This window comes from Dendrobates tinctorius, unplaced genomic scaffold (assembly GCF_039654945.1).
Source record: "Dendrobates tinctorius isolate UK_male_01 unplaced genomic scaffold, ASM3965494v1 ptg000069l, whole genome shotgun sequence".
Lineage (NCBI taxonomy): Eukaryota > Metazoa > Chordata > Amphibia > Anura > Dendrobatidae > Dendrobates > Dendrobates tinctorius.
In genome coordinates this window covers 24598573-24622461 of record NW_027361737.1, presented here as the reverse complement: position 1 = coordinate 24622461, position 23889 = coordinate 24598573, and the positions used below count along the sequence as shown (strand labels likewise).

The following is a 23889-nucleotide window of genomic DNA, read 5'->3' as shown; positions in this document are numbered from 1 at the left end:
TATGTTTTATCATGAAATAGATTTAAAAAAAAAAAAAAAAAACTTTTACTTCTGGATTGGTGGCCTCTTTAAGCCACGTGTTCTGTTACTGCTGACTTTTGGTAGTAGACTGGTCCTGTCATCACCGACTATCTACTTCTCAGTCTGTTAGTTCTGCAGTAGCTGTGAAAAGCCTTTATTTCCAATGACCTTTGCCCAAGGTGCTCGATGTGTGTCTCATTTCATTAATGAATCGGATGTGCCACAGATCTTGCCTTGTAGTTACATGATCTCCACATCTACCAGTTCAGGGGGCTATTTGTAAGTGATGGAGGGTGGGGGAAGCAGTTAAGCGAATCAGAGGCACAATAAGTACAGGTAACATGACCCACATACCTATAGAGCCCCCCTCCTTCCAGACACACTACACCAGATCCCTACCTCCCTTTGCTGCTATGCCTCAGTTATTATTGCCACACGATCCCCTGTCTGTGCCTTCCATTGCAGCCAGGTCAGCTGAGAGAGAGACATAGACAGACAGGTTTGTTGGGAAGGGATAAGTGTCAGCCACAGTGTCTGGTTCTCGGTGGGAGGACAGGTGTTTCGAGAGGCAAAGCATGAAGCATATTTAAGTAGGGTAATGATGTGTGAAAGTGAGAGAGGAGCCGTGGCTAATAGAATTTATATTACAGGTAGATGTCTTCAAGGAGAGGATCATGTGAGGCCGCTGAGATCTGTAGATTAACAGGATGTGATCCAAATGGAGAACCTTGGATAACCTCAGTCATGCAAGACTCTGCTTAATGGCCACTCATTGAGCCAAAAAATATTACCAAATTCATAGACGTGACTTCCTGTGCCAATATGGAGCCTGCTGACCAAGTTGTCATTTTGGAAAAGAGGGTTGGACGACGCTATATTTCCAAAGCCAAGATCACGGCGCTGTTCACCAACACCGTATGCAACTCATGATTGAATGTTTTTATTTCTTCTTAACACTTTTTCCATTTCTCTAATTTTTATTCTTATGTTCCTATAGTTTATTTTTCGTTTGTTTTATATTAATACGTTTAAATATTTTAATATCTTATTATTACTTCCATTATGCTTTTTTTTTCTTCCATCTTAATCAACTTTTTCCCAGAAACTGCAGCACTCTGGCCAATGGCTGCCCCTGTCATTTGATGAATTGTTAGCAAACTTTGAGACTATTGATATTTTAGGCTCTGAGAGGCTTCTGCCCTGTTTAGGAATTTGCACCCACTGCTGAGGAAAAGAAGTCGTAGTTAGTGTTAATGAATATATTGGGATCTATGTTTTTCATTCTGGCTCAACTATACATACGTATGGCAATGAAATACATTGCTGAAAAACTAAGTGTGTTCAATAATGTGTCCAATGATATTTGCAGATGCAATGGTGTGTGGGACTTCTGTGCTAGGATTTCCATTGGTATTAGAGGAACATATACAGTATATATATGTGTGTGTGTATTTCCTTCCTATTGGTACTGATATGCAAAAAGATTTGTTGTACAACTGCATTCATTTTACAGAGTTTTGTAGTACAGTAGTTGACTCTTTTTTTTTTATCCAAATGATTGCCAGAAATTAAAAACAAATTGTACATTTTATATTCTCCTTCTTTATGGTAGGTTCTGTTAGGTTTCAAGATAATAAAAAATTTCCCCTTAGATTTTCATTAGTTGCTGAAAATCTGTTGATAAAAAAAGGCACTTTTAACCCCTTAATGACCACCAATACGTCTTTTTACTGACCTGAGATATAAGAGAATAGGATCCCCATACAGATGACCATCCAGCATCTGTCGGTTGTCCACTATAGTAGACAACTTGTTGCATCAGCCACAATCAGTGTTGGCACCGTCCATATCTGTTTAACCCCTTAAATGCTGCTGTCAATAATGACTACATCATATGAATGGTTATCAGAGTGTGGCTTCTCCCTCTTTATCCCAATCGGCACCCTGAGATCATGATTGTGTGGTCCCGATGTTTGCCATGGCAATTCTCGGCAAAATAGCGGCCTTAGAGTCTCCCGGCTATAGCGGCCTGTTCAGAAGTTGCTGACATTTAAGTGGTAAAATATACTTTTTATACCTGTCATGTCATTTTGCATTAATTCCTGAAAATTACCTGAAGGGTTAATAAACTACCTGACAGCAGTTGACAATATGTCGAGGGATGCTGTTTTTAAAATGGTATCACTTTTGGGGGGTTCCCAATATATCGTACCCCTAAAGTCACTTCAAAACTGGATAGGTCCCTAAAAAAATGAATTTTGTACATTTCCTTGAAAAAATGAAAAATTACTGCTCCATTTTTAAAATGCTAATAAAATAAAAGAACATTTTACAAATGTGTTGATTTCAAATGTTATTTATTAATGTTTTTCTATGGTATTACTATCTGGATTAAAAGGATAATCATTCAAAGTTTGAAAATTGCTAATTTTTAAAAAAATTTCTCAAATTTCTGATTTTTTTTGTAAATAAACACAAAACATATCTATCTAAATTTACCATTGTCCTAAAACATAATGTGCCACGAAAAAAATAATCTCAATCACGGGGATTTTTCTGCTGTAAATGCTGAACATTTGCACATACCCTTTCCTATATGTATTCACACTCAGTTGTAACATAAGTCAGAGATAACACATGGAGCTAAACCTTGTTTCTTTACTAATATATAAGTATATCGAAAGAATGAATGCTGGCACTTTTATCACATACTATTTCAAGGAAGGAAACTCGTATTCAGGTTGCAAAGTCAATCACGCCGGTGCTCAGCTTCATATTCCAGATAGACATTTTTTATAAATTCCAAAGAAGAAAAAAGGTGTTTCTCCCCTCTGTGTGTCCAGAAAAGGTTTTAATTGGTAATGGATGAAGCTAAGACATAAAATTGGGCAACAGACGTTTTACAAGTGTTCATGTTTCTTCCAACTGTAACATAGAAATTCTATCATCTTTATCCGGTTGGTTCTTGTAGTCACTCAATGGCATTTTTTTTTTTCAGAGATGTACACCTGGAGAAAATTCAGGGAAACTTCAGGATATCTTACAGCTCCCAGATAGATCAAGATTAAGTCAGTGCCTCCAGAAAGCAAGAATCACTGGAATCTTTCTTCAATCCGTGAGTCTAAATATGAATAACTGTAACTAGATCTGAATTAGTTTTTTACGGTTTTGATGGATCAAGCCATAACAATTTGCAAAAGTATAATCTTTTTTTTGCGTATGCCCATTTTGTTGTTTATAGGGGGAACGTAGTGATACAACAGAAGATACTGTGTCCGAGTCAGGAGCGACTGTAGATTTAGACGCTTTGGTGCCTACACACGATGAGAAAGAACAACCAATACCAGAATGGAAAAGGCAGGTGATGGTGCGCAGACTGCAATCTCACCTGGAAGAAGAGGCCAAACCGGTAATCTTATAGGGAAGATACCAGATAAAGTTATGGCTCAACGTTTTGGCACCCTTGAAATTGTTCCAGAAAATGAAGTATTTCTCCCAGAAAATTATTGCAATTACACATGTTTTGATATACACATGTTTCTTTTGTGTGTATTGGATAAACACAAAAAAAATAGAAATAAAGGCAAATTGGACATTATTTCACACAAACCCCCCAAAATGTGCATCTTTTCAAAATTGTTGGTAAACAACTTTGTTTTAAGCATGTGATGCTCTTTCAAACCCACTTGTCGCAAGTAACAGGTGGGGGCAATATGAAAATCACACCTGAAACCAGATAGAAAGAGGAGACATTGACATAATCTTTGCATTTCGTATCTGTGTGTGCCACACTAAGCATGTGGACAGAAAGAAGAGAAGAGAACTGTCTGAGGACTTGAGAACCAAAATTGACGAACAATATCAAAAATCTCCAGTTTCAGCTCCAGGGATCTTTACGCTCCCTTGTCCACAGTGCAAAACATAATCAAGTTTACAACCCATGACACTGATAATCTCCCTGGAAGTGGACGGCAGAGAAAATTTGATGAATGGTTGCAACCTGGGATAGCCTGGATGGAGGATAAACAGCCCCAATCAAGTTCCAAAGAAATTCAAGTTGTCCCGCAGGCCCAGGTTGCATTAGTGTCAGTGCGAACTATCCTTAGACATTTAAATTAAATGAAATGCTATGGCAGGAGACCCATGGAGACCCCACTGCTGACATAGAGACATAAAAAGCTAGACTGCAGTTTTCCAAAATCTATGTGAGTAAGCTAAAATCCTTCTGGGAAAGTGTGTGGTGGACAGATGAGGCCAAGATAGAGCTTTTTAGTAAAGCACATCAATTTACTGTTTACTGAAAATGGAACGAGGCCTATAAAGAAAAGAACACGGTACCTACAGTCAAATATGGTGGAGATTCAAAGATCTTTTGAGATTGAAGGATCCAGCAGTGTTGATAACAGTTAAAAATTATTTTTATTCCATTTCAAATAAAACATGGAAAATGGCACGTTGTCGGGTATATTGCACATGTAGACAGATCGACACGTTTTGACTGAAAAAGTCTTTGTCAAGATCAATTTTTTTAGTCGAAACACGTCGATCTGTCTACATGTGCAATATACCCAAAAATATGTGCCATTTTCCATGTTTTATTTTAAATGGAACATCGCTGGATCCTTCCTGCTTGTTTGATGTTTGCTCACTTGGAACCGTGCTGGACGTTGGCTGACAGAATTTACACAGTGGTGAGCTGACTACATTTCCTTTTTTCGTATATTTGAGCATCTTTTGGGATTGTTTTGTTGCCTCAGGTTCTGGGTGCCTGGACTGTGTGAAAGGCATTATGAAATCTGAAGATTACTAATGGATTTTGGGTTGCAATGTAATGCCCAGTGACAGAAAGCTGGTATTGCATCCTAGGTCATGGGTCTTCCAGCAGGACAATGATCCCAAACATATGTGGTGCCCCCAGAAGTATGGTCGCCACAGTGGCATTACCTTCCGTCTAGGGAGTGTGATGTCATGCTTGGAAGCAATAAAGGGTCTCTCTATCAGTTAATCACAACACACAGCACAGTTCCCACTCCAGGCCAGCAGAGGGAGCTCTGAACCAAAACTGGGGGAAGAGCTGCTCTCTGGGGGCCAGGAAGGGGAAATTAGTTAGTTCTTGTGAGGAGGGCAACGTGTGTGGACATGAGGAGAGGAGCTGGAAGATTGAGCAGAGTTCAGGCTCACTTCTAGCTGCAGCGCATGATCTGGAGCCCGGTCTCCAAGGTTGTACGGATACTGATGATTCTGCAGCAGAAACCGGAGGAATACTAAGCGGTAAATGCTCTGTTCCCACATAAGACTCGGAGGCACAACAGCAACATGTGAGCCAGAAGAAGAAGGCTACAGCTGTCTGCCATACGAGGGAGTTCTAAAAGAGAACAAGCAAGTGGAACTTCAGTGTAACACAGTACTGCAAGTACCTCATATAAGCGCTAGAAAGGAGACTACACAACCCATCTGCATAAAGAGATTCCTAAGTTGCTTCCAAGCTGGCCAGCCTCTGTTCCATCTGTAATCTGGATTCTGGACTGCACTTGCAAAGCAAAGTAAATGTAAAGGAAACTGCACCCTGTTATGTCATTGCATTCTTCCTGCAAACCCTCCAGCACTGCTACATCTCTGTGCCTAACACTGCACCCTCTTCCTCAACATCTATTACCACTGCCCTGGGACTACAGCTCTGCCTGTGGGGAGCTATTACATCTTGCTGCCTTATACCATCTGTCCCAGAGGATCTGTCTGCAGCGTCGGCTTAACCCCTTCATTGCCGATCATCACAGGTGGCGTCACGTATCTTCCACTTATAAACTTTAACCAGCCACTCTTAACACCTTTTGCATGGACGCCCAGGGCCATGGACCGGGTCACTGCTACTGTGACACTTCCCTCTGAGATACCGACCCGGTACCGAGTACCCCACTGCCCTGGCGGGCGATCCACATACTTCAAGAGGCACCCAGAAATAGATAGAAACAAAGTTCTGGAGAATTCTGAAGTGGCCAGCAATGAGTCTGGATCTAAATCCCATTGAACACATGTAGAGAGATCTTAAAATTACTGTTGAGAGAAGGAGCCCTTCAAATATGAGAAACTTGGGGCAGTTTGCTAAAGAAGAGTGGTCCAAAATGCCGGTTGAGTTGAGAGGTGTAAGAAGCTTGTTGATGGTTACGGGAAGCGAATTATCGCCGTTATTTATTCCAAAGGGTGTGCAATCCAATATTAATTTGAAGTTGCCAACAATTTTGTCTGGCCGACTTTTAGAGTTTTGTGTGAAATTGTGTCAAATTTGCCTTTTCTCTGTTTTGTTTTGTGTTGTTCCTATCTCACACAAAGGAAGTAAATGTGTATAAAAAAAAATGTGTAATTGAAATAATTTTCGGGGAGAGATGCTTCATTTTCCAGAACAATTTCAAGGGTCCCAATAATTTCAGCCAAGACTGTACAGTATTTACCATTGCAGAAATTACCTTGCCATTTTGTACTCCAAGTTTCTCTAATCTATGATCCTCAGTTCAATTGTTTACAGTATCTACAGACTCGGTTACAATCCTTTCTAGGATACCACTTATGGGTTGATTATTGACAAATGTTTCCTTGAATTGTCTAATAGAAATCTGTGGCTCTAGTCACTATTTATGGACACACTGTAGGGTGGGGAAGTCAGGGAGTCCGAGGTGAAAAACCGGAAGGTTACATCATAAAGAGAGGGGTAATACAAAGGCCTAATCAGGTCCGGGGTCAAAATTCCAAGAAGGTAGCAAATCAAGACAAGGGGCTTGGCAAATGGATTGTCAAAGGCAAATCCAAGGTCTGTCAAAAAAAAATACTAGAACTCACAGAAGAGAGCAAACACACACCAAACTAAGCAGAAATACAACTGGGAAAGATAAGAGGCAGATAGGCAGCTAAATTTCCTGGAAATCATTCTGAACAGGAGACACCTGTAGGAAACCCAGCATACCCCGGTGCTGATTGGGCAACTGGACTATCACTCACCACACTGACAGCTCAGCCCTCCCAAGCCTCAGATTGGACGGCTGAGCTGTCTATGACGATATTCACAACATATGGAGTTTTCATCTGGTGCAATTGTATGTGACGCAACCACTAGTAGTATACCATGAACAATTAATTACAAGTAATTCCAAAGGGATGAAACTGCTCCTCACTGCTGGATTGATATAAAACAGGATCCAAGGACTTATAAATAGGTAAATGGCTTAATATCAATGCGATTCAAAGTCAAACTGACTCCTACTTCAGGACAACCACATGTAACCATCTACATGTGGTTGTCTTGAAGAAGGAGTCAGTTTGACCTTGAAAAACATTGACATTAAACCACTTACATCTTTCTCAGTCCTTGGATCTTGTTTTATATCAATGAAGCAGTGCAGAACAGTTCCACCCTCTTTGATACTGACAACTTAGCACGCCCCTGCTCCAGATTGAGCGATTGAGCTGCCAATCGCCATACTGAGAGGAGAAATTGTGACAAAATCAATTGTTTTAGATGATTATGCCAACAATTTGATAAATACACTAATTTAATTGCATCTTACAGGGAGAATTGCGATACTCTCGTGCACGGAGTGCTTTACTGGGTCCATATGGTGAGTTAGTTACTGAAGAGGAGCTCCGTGTCTTTGATGGGCAGATGGAAGGACTTCGTCGTCGTAGAGAATGTCAGCAATATGAGAAGGAATTAAAGAGAAAGGTAAAACAGCTGCAAGCTCGTTTACCAACGCCTCTCATCAATGTTAGCATCAATACAGAGCTTCTTCAGCAGACAGAAGACCCAGAATGGTGTCACTGTATGTCAGATGTGATCAATAGTATCTCCAATCTTCTGTGCAGCACTAATGGTACATCAGAATCTACTAATGAAATGATCAAAACAAGACGGAATCGTTCTCCTTCACCTTCACCAATAAAAGAGCTTCTCCAGTGTGGAGTCTCAGTACGAAGACTAAAGGTTCAGTTTGAGAAGCAACCACAAGGTCGATCTTCAGTTAAGTCTTCTAAAGTTAAAGCAGAACCAGAAGACACCAGTGATTCTGGGATAAGTTCAGAAGAGTCTCCTTCACTCAGGGGGTCTCCTGTCCCCTCTAGGACATTAAGAAAAGAACGCATTGTCCTCTTGTTTTTAAGCCATTGGAAGAGGTCAGCATACTCGGTGCATGCTGCATTAAGAGCTACAGAGACCACAGATTCCCAAGAGTCTGTGAAGAATGATAATCATGATGAAGATACACAACATAATTCTCTTCCCAATATGATCCAAACAATAGATGACATGAACATAATTAAAGGTAACATGTGTGATGAGGAAATGTCCAACAAGGAACCTCTTATTGACTCAATGGGAGGGACAAAGCAAATAATGTTACACATAAAAAATGATATGATATCCCAGAATATTCAGGACAGTGATGACCTTACCAATGGTAAAGACTCTTTGGTACGGGATAAACCTCCTCGTGTAGGTGGGATTTTGGAACAGCTACTAAAGCAAAGAACAACAGTTCAACGTCTAATTGGAAGTTGGCGCACCGTATCCCCAGATGTCTCCATCTCTTCCAGACATTCATCAAATTCATCCCCTGAGAATGTGCTGTCAACATCTAGTGGCCAGACACCTATAAATCATGACAGTCTTACGCTGGACTTGTTCATGTTGGGATACTTTAGACTTCTCGAGCAAGAGCTACCAGAAGAGGAAAGACGTATGAGGCATCTGCTCTGTTTTGAAGTGTTCGATCAGCTGGGACGTTATGGCTGGCCAACAGCTAGAGAATTCCACTGCACCGTCTTACAGGAGATCGCCACTGGAAGGCGCACTTGGACTGATGGTTTTGAGGACATCAAAGTTCGATTTTTTGGACCTGAAGCACAGAAAGTGAAACAAAAGAGAAATGCCCACATTTCTGATAGCAATGACATATGTCAGTGCATTGAGAGAAGCTTTTCATTCTGGAAAGAGAAGGAAGCTGAAATATTTGGTGCAGAATCATAAACAGTTGTCAATATTGGGAGTAAATGTACCGTTACATTTCTAAGAAAGACCACCTCTTTGAGAAGACCATCCCAGTAATTTTTTTGTTTCTTTTTTTTTAAATTTTACTTCTTTTTTTTTTGACCACCCCATTAGAGGACCATTTTTCACTTCAAGTTTGGGTGCTCGGCACAAAGTATTTTAAAGTAGTTTTATGACTGCATATTTTCCGTCACTTATTGGATAACATCAATGCCACTAGGAATCATTATAGCTTTATATTTTATTCTAAAACATTTCTCAAGACACCATGTATTGTGTTTTTCTCCTAAAGTAATGGAATAATTGGCTATTAAATGTAAGATGGCGATGGGCAGCAAGCAATAAAAGCACTTAAATATATCGAAAAATACATATGCGAGTCAAATCCAATATCCTCATTAAGCTAAACACTTAGTAACTGAATGTATACCTGTATGTTGGGGCACAGCTGCTAATTCAAGCATACATTGACTTTTGAATACTTTTTTTTACATACAGCATTAATCTATATTAAAACTTGTGTAACTTTGTAAATACATTGTAATGTTCTCATCTCTGGTCTAAACAGAGCATTAACTCCTAGGGGAATCCAGCATGTTAATGAGCAGCCGTCATTTTTTTTTTTCAGAAATCAATAGCATACATGAAAATATGCAACTCTGTAGTTGACCTTATCGGAGATATCTGCTTATTTCTCCTCCTAGATTGATCTTTCACTCTCACTTCATGGGTAAAATCTGACAATTCTGTAGTAAGGGAAGACAGATTTTCTGATTACTGAGTTAGGAGCTAACAGTTAGTGCTTGTAAAGTTCTATGGGCAGGGAAGAGCAAGAGGCAGACACAGACATTCTGCTGCAAGTTCTCCTGAAACGTCACTTACAGTTTTCCATAGAACTTTATGAGCACCAGCTGTCATCTATCTGAGTAATGGGAAAATCACTGAAGACAAATTTCACCTCTAAATTAAACATTTTGAGAATAAAAGATCAGTCTAGGAGGAGAAAGAAGCAGAATCCCATAATGATATATAACATATTTCTTATTTTCATGTGCACTGTTGAGTTATGAAAATTAAATTAAAGCAACAGTTAATCTTTAAATCCATTCTTGTTTTTCCTGACAGCATATTTCTGGGAACAGTTGGGCCCCATACAACAATATGCACATTTATTTAACTTGGTACTTTAACATATTTTAACTCTTTCTATGGTTGATTTAAAACTGCATTATTACCTACCTAAAACAAAACACAAAACAAATATCCTGGAATAAAAAAGTAAAAAAAAAAAAAATATATTGCAAAAATTGCATGAAGGTAGTAATAATAGTAATAATAAGGGTATTTAGTTAACATAATTTTGATCAAAATAATGTAGAAGCCATCCCGCCACGTCACGGCAACCCTTGTGGGACAGTCCTAACTCTTGTATTTAAAACCTTTCCACTTGTCAAGTGACGTAAATGTGAACAAGGACAGAGGGACTGAACCACCAGTAATAGTGTGGGCCAGACAGGATGGATTTTCCAACTCAGAAACAGGGCGGTCACACCCTTATATGCACAGAATGCACAATGAAACAAATGAGAAACTGGGTCTGAGCAGAAAAAGTAAATTAATGTGCATGCAAAATGTAATTGCATATGAACACATGACCTTTACACAGAGAAAACCAAAAACAAAACACAAAACAAATATCCTGGAATAAAAAAGTAAAAAAAAAAATATATTGCAAAAATTGCATGAAGGTAGTAATAATAGTAATAATAAGGGTATTTAGTTAACATAATTTTGATCAAAATAATGTAGAAGCCATCCCGCCACGTCACGGCAACCCTTGTGGGACAGTCCTAACTCTTGTATTTAAAACCTTTCCACTTGTCAAGTGACGTAAATGTGAACAAGGACAGAGGGACTGAACCACCAGTAATAGTGTGGGCCATCCTGTCTGGCCCACACTATTACTGGTGGTTCAGTCCCTCTGTCCTTGTTCACATTTACGTCACTTGACAAGTGGAAAGGTTTTAAATACAAGAGTTAGGACTGTCCCACAAGGGTTGCCGTGACGTGGCGGGATGGCTTCTACATTATTTTGATCAAAATTATGTTAACTAAATACCCTTATTATTACTATTATTACTACCTTCATGCAATTTTTGCAATATATTTTTTTTTTTTACTTTTTTATTCCAGGATATTTGTTTTGTGTTTTGTTTTTGGTTTTCTCTGTGTAAAGGTCATGTGTTCATATGCAATTACATTTTGCATGCACATTAATTTACTTTTTCTGCTCAGACCCAGTTTCTCATTTGTTTCATTGTGCATTCTGTGCATATAAGGGTGTGACCGCCCTGTTTCTGAGTTGGAAAATCCATCCTGTCTGGCCCACACTATTACTGGTGGTTCAGTCCCTCTGTCCTTGTTCACATTTACGTCACTTGACAAGTGGAAAGGTTTTAAATACAAGAGTTAGGACTGTCCCACAAGGGTTGCCGTGACGTGGCGGGATGGCTTCTACATTATTTTGATCAAAATTATGTTAACTAAATACCCTTATTATTACTATTATTACTACCTTCATGCAATTTTTGCAATATATTTTTTTTTTTTTTTACTTTTTTATTCCAGGATATTTGTTTTGTGTTTTGTTTTTGGTTTTCTCTGTGTAAAGGTCATGTGTTCATATGCAATTACATTTTGCATGCACATTAATTTACTTTTTCTGCTCAGACCCAGTTTCTCATTTGTTTCATTGTGCATTCTGTGCATATAAGGGTGTGACCGCCCTGTTTCTGAGTTGGAAAATCCATCCTGTCTGGCCCACACTATTACTGGTGGTTCAGTCCCTCTGTCCTTGTTCACATTTACGTCACTTGACAAGTGGAAAGGTTTTAAATACAAGAGTTAGGACTGTCCCACAAGGGTTGCCGTGACGTGGCGGGATGGCTTCTACATTATTTTGATCAAAATTATGTTAACTAAATACCCTTATTATTACTATTATTACTACCTTCATGCAATTTTTGCAATATATTTTTTTTTTTTACTTTTTTATTCCAGGATATTTGTTTTGTGTTTTGTTTTTGGTTTTCTCTGTGTAAAGGTCATGTGTTCATATGCAATTACATTTTGCATGCACATTAATTTACTTTTTCTGCTCAGACCCAGTTTCTCATTTGTTTCATTGTGCATTCTGTGCATATAAGGGTGTGACCGCCCTGTTTCTGAGTTGGAAAATCCATCCTGTCTGGCCCACACTATTACTGGTGGTTCAGTCCCTCTGTCCTTGTTCACATTTACGTCACTTGACAAGTGGAAAGGTTTTAAATACAAGAGTTAGGACTGTCCCACAAGGGTTGCCGTGACGTGGCGGGATGGCTTCTACATTATTTTGATCAAAATTATGTTAACTAAATACCCTTATTATTACTATTATTACTACCTTCATGCAATTTTTGCAATATATTTTTTTTTTTTTTTTTTTTTTTTTTTACTTTTTTATTCCAGGATATTTGTTTTGTGTTTTGTTTTTGGTTTTCTCTGTGTAAAGGTCATGTGTTCATATGCAATTACATTTTGCATGCACATTAATTTACTTTTTCTGCTCAGACCCAGTTTCTCATTTGTTTCATTGTGCATTCTGTGCATATAAGGGTGTGACCGCCCTGTTTCTGAGTTGGAAAATCCATCCTGTCTGGCCCACACTATTACTGGTGGTTCAGTCCCTCTGTCCTTGTTCACATTTACGTCACTTGACAAGTGGAAAGGTTTTAAATACAAGAGTTAGGACTGTCCCACAAGGGTTGCCGTGACGTGGCGGGATGGCTTCTACATTATTTTGATCAAAATTATGTTAACTAAATACCCTTATTATTACTATTATTACTACCTTCATGCAATTTTTGCAATATATTTTTTTTTTTTTTTACTTTTTTATTCCAGGATATTTGTTTTGTGTTTTGTTTTTGGTTTTCTCTGTGTAAAGGTCATGTGTTCATATGCAATTACATTTTGCATGCACATTAATTTACTTTTTCTGCTCAGACCCAGTTTCTCATTTGTTTCATTGTGCATTCTGTGCATATAAGGGTGTGACCGCCCTGTTTCTGAGTTGGAAAATCCATCCTGTCTGGCCCACACTATTACTGGTGGTTCAGTCCCTCTGTCCTTGTTCACATTTACGTCACTTGACAAGTGGAAAGGTTTTAAATACAAGAGTTAGGACTGTCCCACAAGGGTTGCCGTGACGTGGCGGGATGGCTTCTACATTATTTTGATCAAAATTATGTTAACTAAATACCCTTATTATTACTATTATTACTACCTTCATGCAATTTTTGCAATATATTTTTTTTTTTTTTACTTTTTTATTCCAGGATATTTGTTTTGTGTTTTGTTTTTGGTTTTCTCTGTGTAAAGGTCATGTGTTCATATGCAATTACATTTTGCATGCACATTAATTTACTTTTTCTGCTCAGACCCAGTTTCTCATTTGTTTCATTGTGCATTCTGTGCATATAAGGGTGTGACCGCCCTGTTTCTGAGTTGGAAAATCCATCCTGTCTGGCCCACACTATTACTGGTGGTTCAGTCCCTCTGTCCTTGTTCACATTTACGTCACTTGACAAGTGGAAAGGTTTTAAATACAAGAGTTAGGACTGTCCCACAAGGGTTGCCGTGACGTGGCGGGATGGCTTCTACATTATTTTGATCAAAATTATGTTAACTAAATACCCTTATTATTACTATTATTACTACCTTCATGCAATTTTTGCAATATATTTTTTTTTTTACTTTTTTATTCCAGGATATTTGTTTTGTGTTTTGTTTTTGGTTTTCTCTGTGTAAAGGTCATGTGTTCATATGCAATTACATTTTGCATGCACATTAATTTACTTTTTCTGCTCAGACCCAGTTTCTCATTTGTTTCATTGTGCATTCTGTGCATATAAGGGTGTGACCGCCCTGTTTCTGAGTTGGAAAATCCATCCTGTCTGGCCCACACTATTACTGGTGGTTCAGTCCCTCTGTCCTTGTTCACATTTACGTCACTTGACAAGTGGAAAGGTTTTAAATACAAGAGTTAGGACTGTCCCACAAGGGTTGCCGTGACGTGGCGGGATGGCTTCTACATTATTTTGATCAAAATTATGTTAACTAAATACCCTTATTATTACTATTATTACTACCTTCATGCAATTTTTGCAATATATTTTTTTTTTTTTACTTTTTTATTCCAGGATATTTGTTTTGTGTTTTGTTTTTGGTTTTCTCTGTGTAAAGGTCATGTGTTCATATGCAATTACATTTTGCATGCACATTAATTTACTTTTTCTGCTCAGACCCAGTTTCTCAATTATTACCTACCTGCATTACAGGAGCTCAGGTAAGCTATCAGCCAGTAGAATTATAAATACAGCTCTGAACTACATTCCAAGTACGTCTCAGGATTGAGCAAAAAGATTCACTCTATCCTGGCGCTTGGTCGAGTTCAGTCCTTCTTGGGAACTGAGAGATTGGGTCACATTTCAAAAATGGGGTATATTAGTAGGTGGAATAAAGTCATATTTTATACACAGTGGAACATAATTTTGGTCAACCGGACAGCCCCTTTACCTTTAAATAGTGTTCAAATACGTGCTAGACTTGTAACGCCCCAACATATGCTACTAATTACCATAGTGGCCTGAAGAAAATACTGAACTGCAGACCAGTTCCCATTCTCCTAGACAGTTGCCGATCTGCAGTCCCCGGCAGCAGCTGCGACACATTGAGGAGAGCTGTACTGGTTAGCTCCATTCAATGAGTAAATCGTGCCACTTCCAGAGCTAATAACAGCTGATCACTGATCCGATATTGATGACTGGTTATCAGTATTATATATGCCCGGACAGTCCCTTTAACTGATGATGGGAGAGCCCAGATGACATGTCTCTATGATGTGTGACAAGTCCTAAAAGTTCTTTACAAATTATAGCAATTATCTATATGTTGTATAAATGTCATAAATGATATATCTCATGCTGATTTAATACTTCTGTGTTGCATCTCCCCGAATAAATTGTAATTGTTTAACTATTTTAATGTATTGAAGCAAAAAACATCCTAATACCAAAGAAACTGTGACCAACTTGGCACTCTCCAAAAGGATGACCGTTCCCCCTAATGGAAGAGTCAGATGGCCCTATAATTCAGACAGGGATCACAACGCAATGCTCGGACTGACCAGCAGCTCTTCCGACCCAAGAGTGGCAGCTGCAAAGAAATACATACTGTCATGATCGGCTCTGGAAACCCCACAGCCAGTCCGAGCATTGTGATCCTTGTCTGAGTTATACAGCTGTGTGACGCTTCCCTTAGACTCCCAGTCACCTAGCCAAATTAGATCATCTGCTTTTCACTGATGAGGGGCAAAACCCACCAAAACACGTGTCTGCGAACGGAACGTCTGGTTTGGCTTCTTTTGGTTTGGCCCGGCTCATTAAAGGGTCGATATTGACATTAAGAATTGCTACTTCCAATAGTCCAAGTCCTTTTCCTCTCTGAAGAGGCTATTTGCTAAAAAATGAAAATTTCATAAGCTAGTTGTGCACTGAAAATCATAAAAAACTGGCATACGATACCTGTGTTATAATATATTGGCAGATAAAAATATGAATAATTAAATAATGCTTAGAATAAACTTCTGCTACATCCCCCCCACCACCCTGACATATGACGCCTGGACTATCCTGATGCTTGGCAGTATCTGTGTGTTTAACTTTAAAGATCCTGGGAGGGGGCAGCTGAGAGGGGCGAGGAATGTGCCAGAAGGACTGCCATCGAGTGGGTGATCTATTAATAATCCCCCCGAGCTGTGAGCTCAGAGACATTAGAAATACTGTATAATTTTGCCAGAGGAGCCGGACAGACTCACAGCCATTCTGTGCTTCCAGATCTGGTGAGTTATGACTGATACATAATGTATGGTTGATGTGAAGGAGTTCTTGGGTATTTTCTATAGTGCACATTTAATGCAATATTTGAGGTTGTGCCACGCTTGTTTTCACGTCCCAGGTTATTTTGAAGGGTGGCATTGCGTCATCAGAGATAGAAGTTGCCATTTCTTGTCTTTTTCTGCAGAGATATAACATATTTAGGGACGGTTTGCTTCTCTTTCCACTTTTATTTATTCGTTTACTTTATATTAATCATGTGATCTGCAGAAATCCCGAATGTTTCTCATTTTCTTAAATATCCCGTTTGTAAAAATACTCTTTATAAGGCTCCACACAGATTTTAGATGCCGCCTTGTAAATACACTAGTAGAAAAAAAAAAATTGCAATTGCTATATATGTCTGGTGCTGCATGTGCCCCCTTGGGCCAATATCAGTGGTATCACTGGTAGTAGTGCAGGATAATTTACTGGAATTGCAAAGTGCAATCATCACAGTGCATAAAATTGCTGTAAAGGACGGGCCTAATGGGTAAAAATTGCTTTGTCACCCTGGATTTGACTATATGGAGGTTCCATTTTACTAACCTCCAGTCTTCACGCACAGAAATTCTTAATATTTTGGGAGATGACCCCGACTGGAAATACATCCTTGTCAATATGCCCTGAGGCTGGCTGGTTATTAATCCTCTCATTGCAGACTCGCTCCTATGGGATTCACTAATTATCCCTTATACCATTGGAGGCAGTATGGCAGACCCCTTCCACTCAGACAGCTGATATGTTACATTTTCAGAATTGCTGCAGATGAAGGACGTCCCCACTAGTTAGTGCTTATTGTAGGATGGTACAAATAATACTCTAGGATACAAGTCCAGTTTTCGAATGAGCAGGAAACATCCATCTGATTCTGAAATATCTGTTAACACTCTGGCATCAAGACGGATTAAGCCCAACACAATGTAAATGACAGTGAGCAGGAGTCACTCTGCAGGATGGATGTCTGTGGCAAGCTCCATTCCCTTACATAATACAAAAATGACTAAAGATGTCACTAAACTGTTGTATTAGATTACCAGGTTGTCTCCATCCCCTGCATGAATGATTAATCATCACTGATTGATGCTATTTGATGTATCTTGGTTATACCGCATTCACACTTAGATGTTTCACGGTCCGAGACCTGTCGGATCTGTTACCCGAACTTATATGTCTATGAGGCTCAAGTCAAGTTCGGGTCAGGAGGCACGTGGACAGTCCCTACATCACAGTCTATGCTTGGACCATGACCTCCATATATGTGAGTGTAGTATTAGGTTAAGGACTTGCTCAGTTGGGCATAAATCAGTCCATGTGTTGTCCGTGTGCACCGTGGAGAGTACACAGACCCATTATAAACAGTGTGGTAATGAACATGGCTGATTTCCCATGCAGACCAATTACAGTATGCACTACCGTGGCCCTTTTTACAGACCACAATAGTGCATGCAATGTAAAAGTAGATCCATCTACAATGGATTAGCGTAAAAATCATCTCTGTTCTGTCCGTGTGCCAAAGCAAAGTCAATGTGGTTTCTCACATGACCATTTTAACACTGTAAAAATTGCAGTGTTTTGTGTTTCAGATCTGGCTTACCCATAAGGCAGATCGCTTGGCCAACACCCATCTTGGCCGTCTCGTCCATACACAAGAGTGCTTATCCGGCTGTGCTGTGGATGAGATTGCCTCCGACAGAGACACCGGCCAGCAACTTCTCTCCAGGAGAGCAACGCGATCAGCAGTCTGAAATTATCCTTACTTCATTGACCTCTTCCCTGACCATCAGTTGTCCAGCACCACCATACACATTAGCTGTCGGCCAAACCTGTCGCTATTGTTGGGTGCGGCAGACATTAGTCTAATGTGTGGGGCCTTTACAATAAATGCAATACCATATACTAATTACACACAGCTCCAAAAATGGAGCGGTGCTGAATAGGAGACATTAAATTTTAATTAGAAACTTCTACTCATTAAGTGAGATGGTATTAGCAGTATATAAAACTATACAGACAAAGCACAGGTAACCGTGAGAAGAGGCTACGCATCGAGAGATTCGCAACACGGAGCAACATAAAGGCTCTGGCATTCTCATTAGTAATTAATCTTATGTCTTCAAGCAGTATAGACAGTAAAAAACATAGCGCATTGTGGGTTAATACACAAGATGGCTGACCACAAATGAAGATGAGGCTGAGGGTTTTTTGTTCTTCAGCATATACAAATAATTAGATACTAAATGTCCAACTGGGGGTCTGTATGTGGGGGAGACAGGGCAAAAGCTTAGAACAAGGATGAATTCTCATTGCCACCCAATAAGAGAAAAAAGAATGGATCTACCTGTGGCCAAGCATTTTTGTATCCCTGATCACAGCACCATGGACATGAAATTACTGGTATTGAAAGGTAACTTCACATCTCAGAGAGAGAGAAGAGTTTGTGATTAAAAATTCATGACGACCCTTGACACTCTCAATGCAGGAATGAATGTGTCGCATGGATTTATGTCTTTTTACATCAATTAAGGAATTTGCTCCTAAGACCCTGTGGGGGCATCACAACACATTACAGGACCCCAATCAGAGGATAATAAAACATCCAGACTCGTTATCTATGAACTGGTCCAATATTGATGTTTTTCCCTCTCCCATAATGATAATTCTGCTTCACGTCACTTGTCTTATCTATTGTATTTTTTCTGTGCTGTGTTGTGCATACATATGTGATTCTTCAGATGTTGTATTAGTCAAGCCTGATGAAGAGACCTGAGTAGTCCCGAAAGCTTGCAATGTGTTACCATCTTTTCAGTTAGCCATTTAAAGGTATCAACCACTGAGGACTCACAATTCTGAATATTTTTCTATCTACTGGCTAACACGGTACAAAGATATATATCTTTCCTGTAGTGAAATACAAAAACTGTCCTTGAACAGCAGAGAACAATTTTTACATACAGGCTACAAAAAAAATCCTTTCTTTCCCTATGGGGAGGTGGATAGATCCCTGGGTCAATATTTTAAGTTACCCTATATATTTTTGGATTTTTTACAGTATTTTTGATACTGATAGTCCAACTAACCCCTGGGAATAATGGTGTCCTATCTGATCAACCCCTTTCTGATACAGCATATAGACACCATAGACGAGCCAGCATTTAGTGCCCTGGGAAGAGTGACCCACGGCATGACCTTGTATTATGGGTGCCCATTAATCTGACTGGGCACTGTGTAATATATTTCCTGCCTGCAGCTTCACTTTCCAATATCTGCTGATTTTTGGACCACCATTTTAACAACTCTTTTTGGGGTACTTCAAGGATACCCTATTTGTTCTTGTTTAAAAATCAGATTGCGTATTTCGTGATATTAGCAGTTTATCAAAAAGAATGGCCACTTGTCTGCAGATGGGTTTGTCTGGAAGCCCCTTGACACCAAATCTATGTGAAATAGAAATTTAACAATACGTTATTACAGAAATGGATGCTGCATTGCCAAAGTGTTACCTATATGTTTTTTACTATTTAAAATCAGATAGGTAAACATAATCTTTTTAGCAATGTTTTAATTTTCATAAAACATTAGATTTTTTTTTAATTATAGCTTTTTGACATCATTATGGGGACGGCCATCTTGCGTGGGCTGCTGCTAGAAGTTAGAGATATGCTTTACTGCAGCTACTGCATATACAGTAGACTAAAGAAAACAATGGAATTGGAAATGATACCTTGACTCCTATGGGAGAGTGTACGAACAATGGTCTGTCACCTGTGCACATGTCATTATGCAGGAAAGGGGAGAAGGTTAGCTGTGGCCATTACCTATTCACAATAATATGATGACCATCTTATTCATGTGCTATAATCCTGTCTAAGATGATAATGAGATTACCGCTAAAAAGCAAAGTATTTGATGGTCAGTGCCTGGAGTGAACCCTGCGATATTTGGGGATTTTTTAAGTGCATAGTGACAAGGAAATTTTCAAATAAAATCATCCATAAATCTTTAAAAATATATATAAAAAAGGTAACCTGTCACGCTGAGAAACACTATTTATATGCAAATACAGGGTTAGTCTGCATGTAAATAGAGTTGAAATCCTATGTATCCTATATGCGATTCCTTACTTACTGGAAGGGAAGCCACAGGGAGAAAAGGAAGTTTTATTTTTCCTGCTGCTGCTCATTTCCAGTCCTTGGTGTGGTGCAGAGTTGTAATAGTCACTGCTCGTTATACAGCATGGCTGTAATCACTCCTGGGAATTTGATTGACAGCTGGCTCTGCATGTACACTACACACATGCACGCTGCACATCTGGCTGGCAATCAAAGTTCCATAGAGTGATTGCAGCCTGTTGACAACGGATTAATCTCTTTACTGTCCAGCCGTGAATATACTGTATATTTATTCAGGAACAAAGATGATGCAGCTTACAACTGGTATTTCTTATAGCTTAGGATCTTAGCATCTTGTCTGCCAGTTTGCAAAGTGAAAATAAAACAGCTACACACCAGGACTGGTAGTTTTGGTTAGTCAGATTTGGTACTGTGAACTTCACAGAGTTGCTGCTGGAGGCCATCTTTGCTTCTTCTTAGTACACTGTTGTTCACTCTCCTCTGGACTATTCTCTTGGTCTATGCGTTTCTAGGTCCCTGGCAGAGGCGGACGCTGACAGCTTGGGGCCCGTGTGCAAGAAATGTGTCTGAGCCCCCTTTTATGGCGACAAAGCTACATATATCTATATAGCGACACACACATACATGTATATATATTACATAGTCTCCTTTATTATGTATATTGCTGTCCCTTTTATAGTTAACTCTTGTTATGTACAGTACCGTCCCTTACATATTGGATTATATAGAGCCCTGTTTTTTATTGCATTCTGTCTTGTCTTGTTTGCTGTATAATGCAATGATGGCTGATAGACCCATGAGAAAGCTTCCTTTCTAATGGAGGAGCTGATGGACTGGTAGTCTGATCACCGGCTCCTCGATCAGCAGTCATTTTATATCTAAAAAGAGAGGGGACTATGTAATAAGAGAGAGCGCTGTGAATAACAAAATTAACAAGAATACACTATGTAAGAGGCAGCACTATACATAGCAGCAGAGGAAGCTATATAATAAGGGACGGCACCATATATAACTAGAGAGGATGGTACATAATACGGGACGGTGTTATACATAATAAAAGAGGAAACTGTAACGAAGGATGGTGTTATACAGAATTAGTGAGTACACTATATGCTACGGGACTGTGATATACATAATAAGTACGTACACTATATACTAAGGGACTGTGTTAGACATAATAAGTGAGTACACTATATACTAAGGGACTGTGTTAGACATAATAAGCGATAATGTCTTCCTCCACTTCCCTCTGTTCCTAAGGCCATTATAAGTCCCCCTTCCTCCCATCCCAATCCTCCACACTCCTTATTGTCCTCCTTCTCCCGCATTCCATTATTGTCCTCTCCCCCACTGCATCATTGCCCTGTTCACCACCTCCATCTTTGCCTTCTCCCCCACCACTCCCATCATTGCCCATTCCATCACCTCCATCATTTCCTCCTCTCCCACCACCCCATTATTGCCCTTACCACCACCACCATCATTGCATTCTCCCCCACCACCCCATCATCATTTCTTTGTCCCCATGATGCCATCATTGCCCTTTCCCCTAACACCCTATCATTGTCCGCTCCATCATTGCCTTCTCCCCATCACCCCCATCATTGCCTTCTCCCAATCACTCCCATTATTGCCTTCTCCCCATCACTCCCATCATTGCCTTGCCTTCTCCATCACCCCATCATTTCTTTCTCCCCATCACTCCCATCATTGCCTTCTCCATCACCCCCCATCATTGCTTTCTCTCCATCACTGCCTACTCCTCATCACTTCCATAATTGCCTTCTCCATCACTCCCATCATTGCCTTCTCCATCACTCCCATCATTGCCTTCTCCATCACCCCATCATTGCCTTCTCCCCATCACTCCCATCATTGCTTTCTCCCCATCACCCCATCATTGCCTTCTCCCCATCACTCCCATCATTGCCTTCTCCATCACCCCATCATTGCCTTCTACACATCACTGCCTTCTTCCCATCACTCCCATCATTGCCTTCTCCCCATCACCCCATTATTGCCTTCTCCCCATCTCTCCCATCATTGCCTTCTCCGCATCACCCCATCATTGCCTTCTCCCCATCACCCCCATCACTGCCTTCTCCCCATCACTCCCATCATTGCCTTCTCCATCACCCCATCCTTGCCTTCTCCCCATCATCCCCATCATTGCCTTCTCCCCATCACCCCATAATTCCCCTCTCCTCCACCTCTACACACACAGAGAAACACACAGCACCATTGACCTCTCTGCATATTCCCCCGCAGCACTACGCATGCAAACACGCACACACACCACCACTCATCTCTACATGCACAACACACACACACAAAACACATAAACACACACATACAAAACACACACAGCACCTCTCACCAGTCTGCAGCCGCAACATCACCGGCACCCACACTTCCTCGCTCTGGCACAGCGGCTAGCCGGCCGCTGAATGATGATGTCATCCAGCGGCACTGCTCTCTGTGTCAGAGTCAGGAACCGCGGGTGCCGGGCAAGAAGCAGGACGGATTCTTGCAGCTCTGCTCCTGCTATTTTCGCTTGCAGGCAGCGGAGCTGCTGGGATCGCTCCCTGTCCGCTGCACATGAGGGCAATCTGGCTAGGGGTCCCCCGGAGCCTCAGGCCTGGAGAAACCAGCCAGATTGCCCTCATTATTAGCCGCCCTGCAGGGGCCCCCTGGAGCATCTGGGCCCCGGTGCAGCCGCACCGGCGGTATGTCCGCCCATGGTCCCTGGGTCTCTGGGCCCATAAACTGTTGACAGTGAATTAATCTCTGTACTGTTCAGCCATTCAATAGTGCATATATATTTATTCAGGAACAAAGATTATACAGCTTAGAGCTGGTATTTCATATAACTTAGGAATACTTCCTAACTTTTAAAGAGCAGAAGGATCATGCGTCGGGAGAGCACTGTGGCAAATTTTGGCCATAACATGGCCAAAGATTGTTACCGTATTTTGTCATGTGGTGCGAACACCTGTACAAAAAAAAATAGCAGAAAGAACGCAGCATTTACGCTACGTGTGAACATGGTCTCAGCATTACTGTTTTATTAAATTTTTTAAGGGTTTAATAGAGAAAAAATTTCAATTGTGCTCTTTTTTAACGTAATTTTCCAATCCCCATAAATAATCTGATCACTGTATTGTGCAGGTCTTTACGATTACAGGGACACTAAATATGTCAGTGTTATTTGCGGATTTGTGATGTTTATTATTTTAAAAAAAGCATGAAGACATTTTTTATTATCAAATGTTTTTCATTTTTTTAAAAATAATTTTATAAGATGAAAAAAATCTCATATATTCTCCTGCTACACAAAATTCGCCCAATGACAACTTCAGATCTTGTGGATCAGCAGCTTAATCACCTTCCTTTTTGTAATTGCTTATTGTTAATTTTACTACTTTTTAAATATTTTTCTTCACCTCAGTATACAGGGTTCATAGAAATATATTGTTTTGCACAATGTATCTCTAAGGACATGTATAACTTGTTTCTGGGTTCAATGCCTGCAATAGAGGTCAAGATTACCAAATTATCCTATCTATATCAATGCGAACCTGGAGACGTCAATTTGAGTCCTAGGGAGACCTGATCATAGGAGAGGGAAGAAGCGGAAAATATAATTTAATTTATGCACTGAACAGAGAGCATCTCCTCCCCCTGAGGAGAAGGAGCGAAGAGAGGTGAGTATAGAAGCCGGGACAAA

General features: G+C 40.0%; 2 protein-coding genes across 2 annotated transcripts in view; both read left to right on the top strand.

The window, feature by feature from the left end:
• The first annotated feature begins 453 nt into the window (after window positions 1–453).
• ESPNL (espin like) lies at window positions 454–9490 on the top strand. The gene is made up of 4 exons (XM_073581331.1): window positions 454–936; window positions 3020–3136; window positions 3263–3430; window positions 7583–9490. Exons 1-4 carry the CDS (start codon window positions 844–846, stop codon window positions 9032–9034), a joined length of 1830 nt encoding a protein of 609 aa, XP_073437432.1. The 5' UTR covers window positions 454–843; the 3' UTR covers window positions 9035–9490.
• Window positions 9491–15880: 6390 nt separating this feature from the next.
• The window catches only part of KLHL30 (kelch like family member 30), a 65391-nt gene continuing 57382 nt past the window's right edge, over window positions 15881–23889 (top strand). Inside the window, exon 1 of the mRNA XM_073581330.1 lies at window positions 15881–15995. The gene's annotated coding sequence lies outside the window, so the exon portion shown is untranslated. The remainder of the gene's footprint in view (window positions 15996–23889) is intronic.

What these genes read in the sequence shown, in the direction of transcription:
- ESPNL (XM_073581331.1), top strand. Translation starts at nt 844, where the DNA reads ATGGAGCCTGCTGACCAAGTTGTCATTTTGGAAAAGAGGGTTGGACGA. An exon ending in CGGCGCTGTTCACCAACACC is followed by an intron (nt 937 to 3,019) that starts GTATGCAACTCA and finishes TTTTTTTTTCAG; the next exon opens with AGATGTACACCTGGAGAAAA. An exon ending in TGGAAGAAGAGGCCAAACCG is followed by an intron (nt 3,431 to 7,582) that starts GTAATCTTATAG and finishes TGCATCTTACAG; the next exon opens with GGAGAATTGCGATACTCTCG.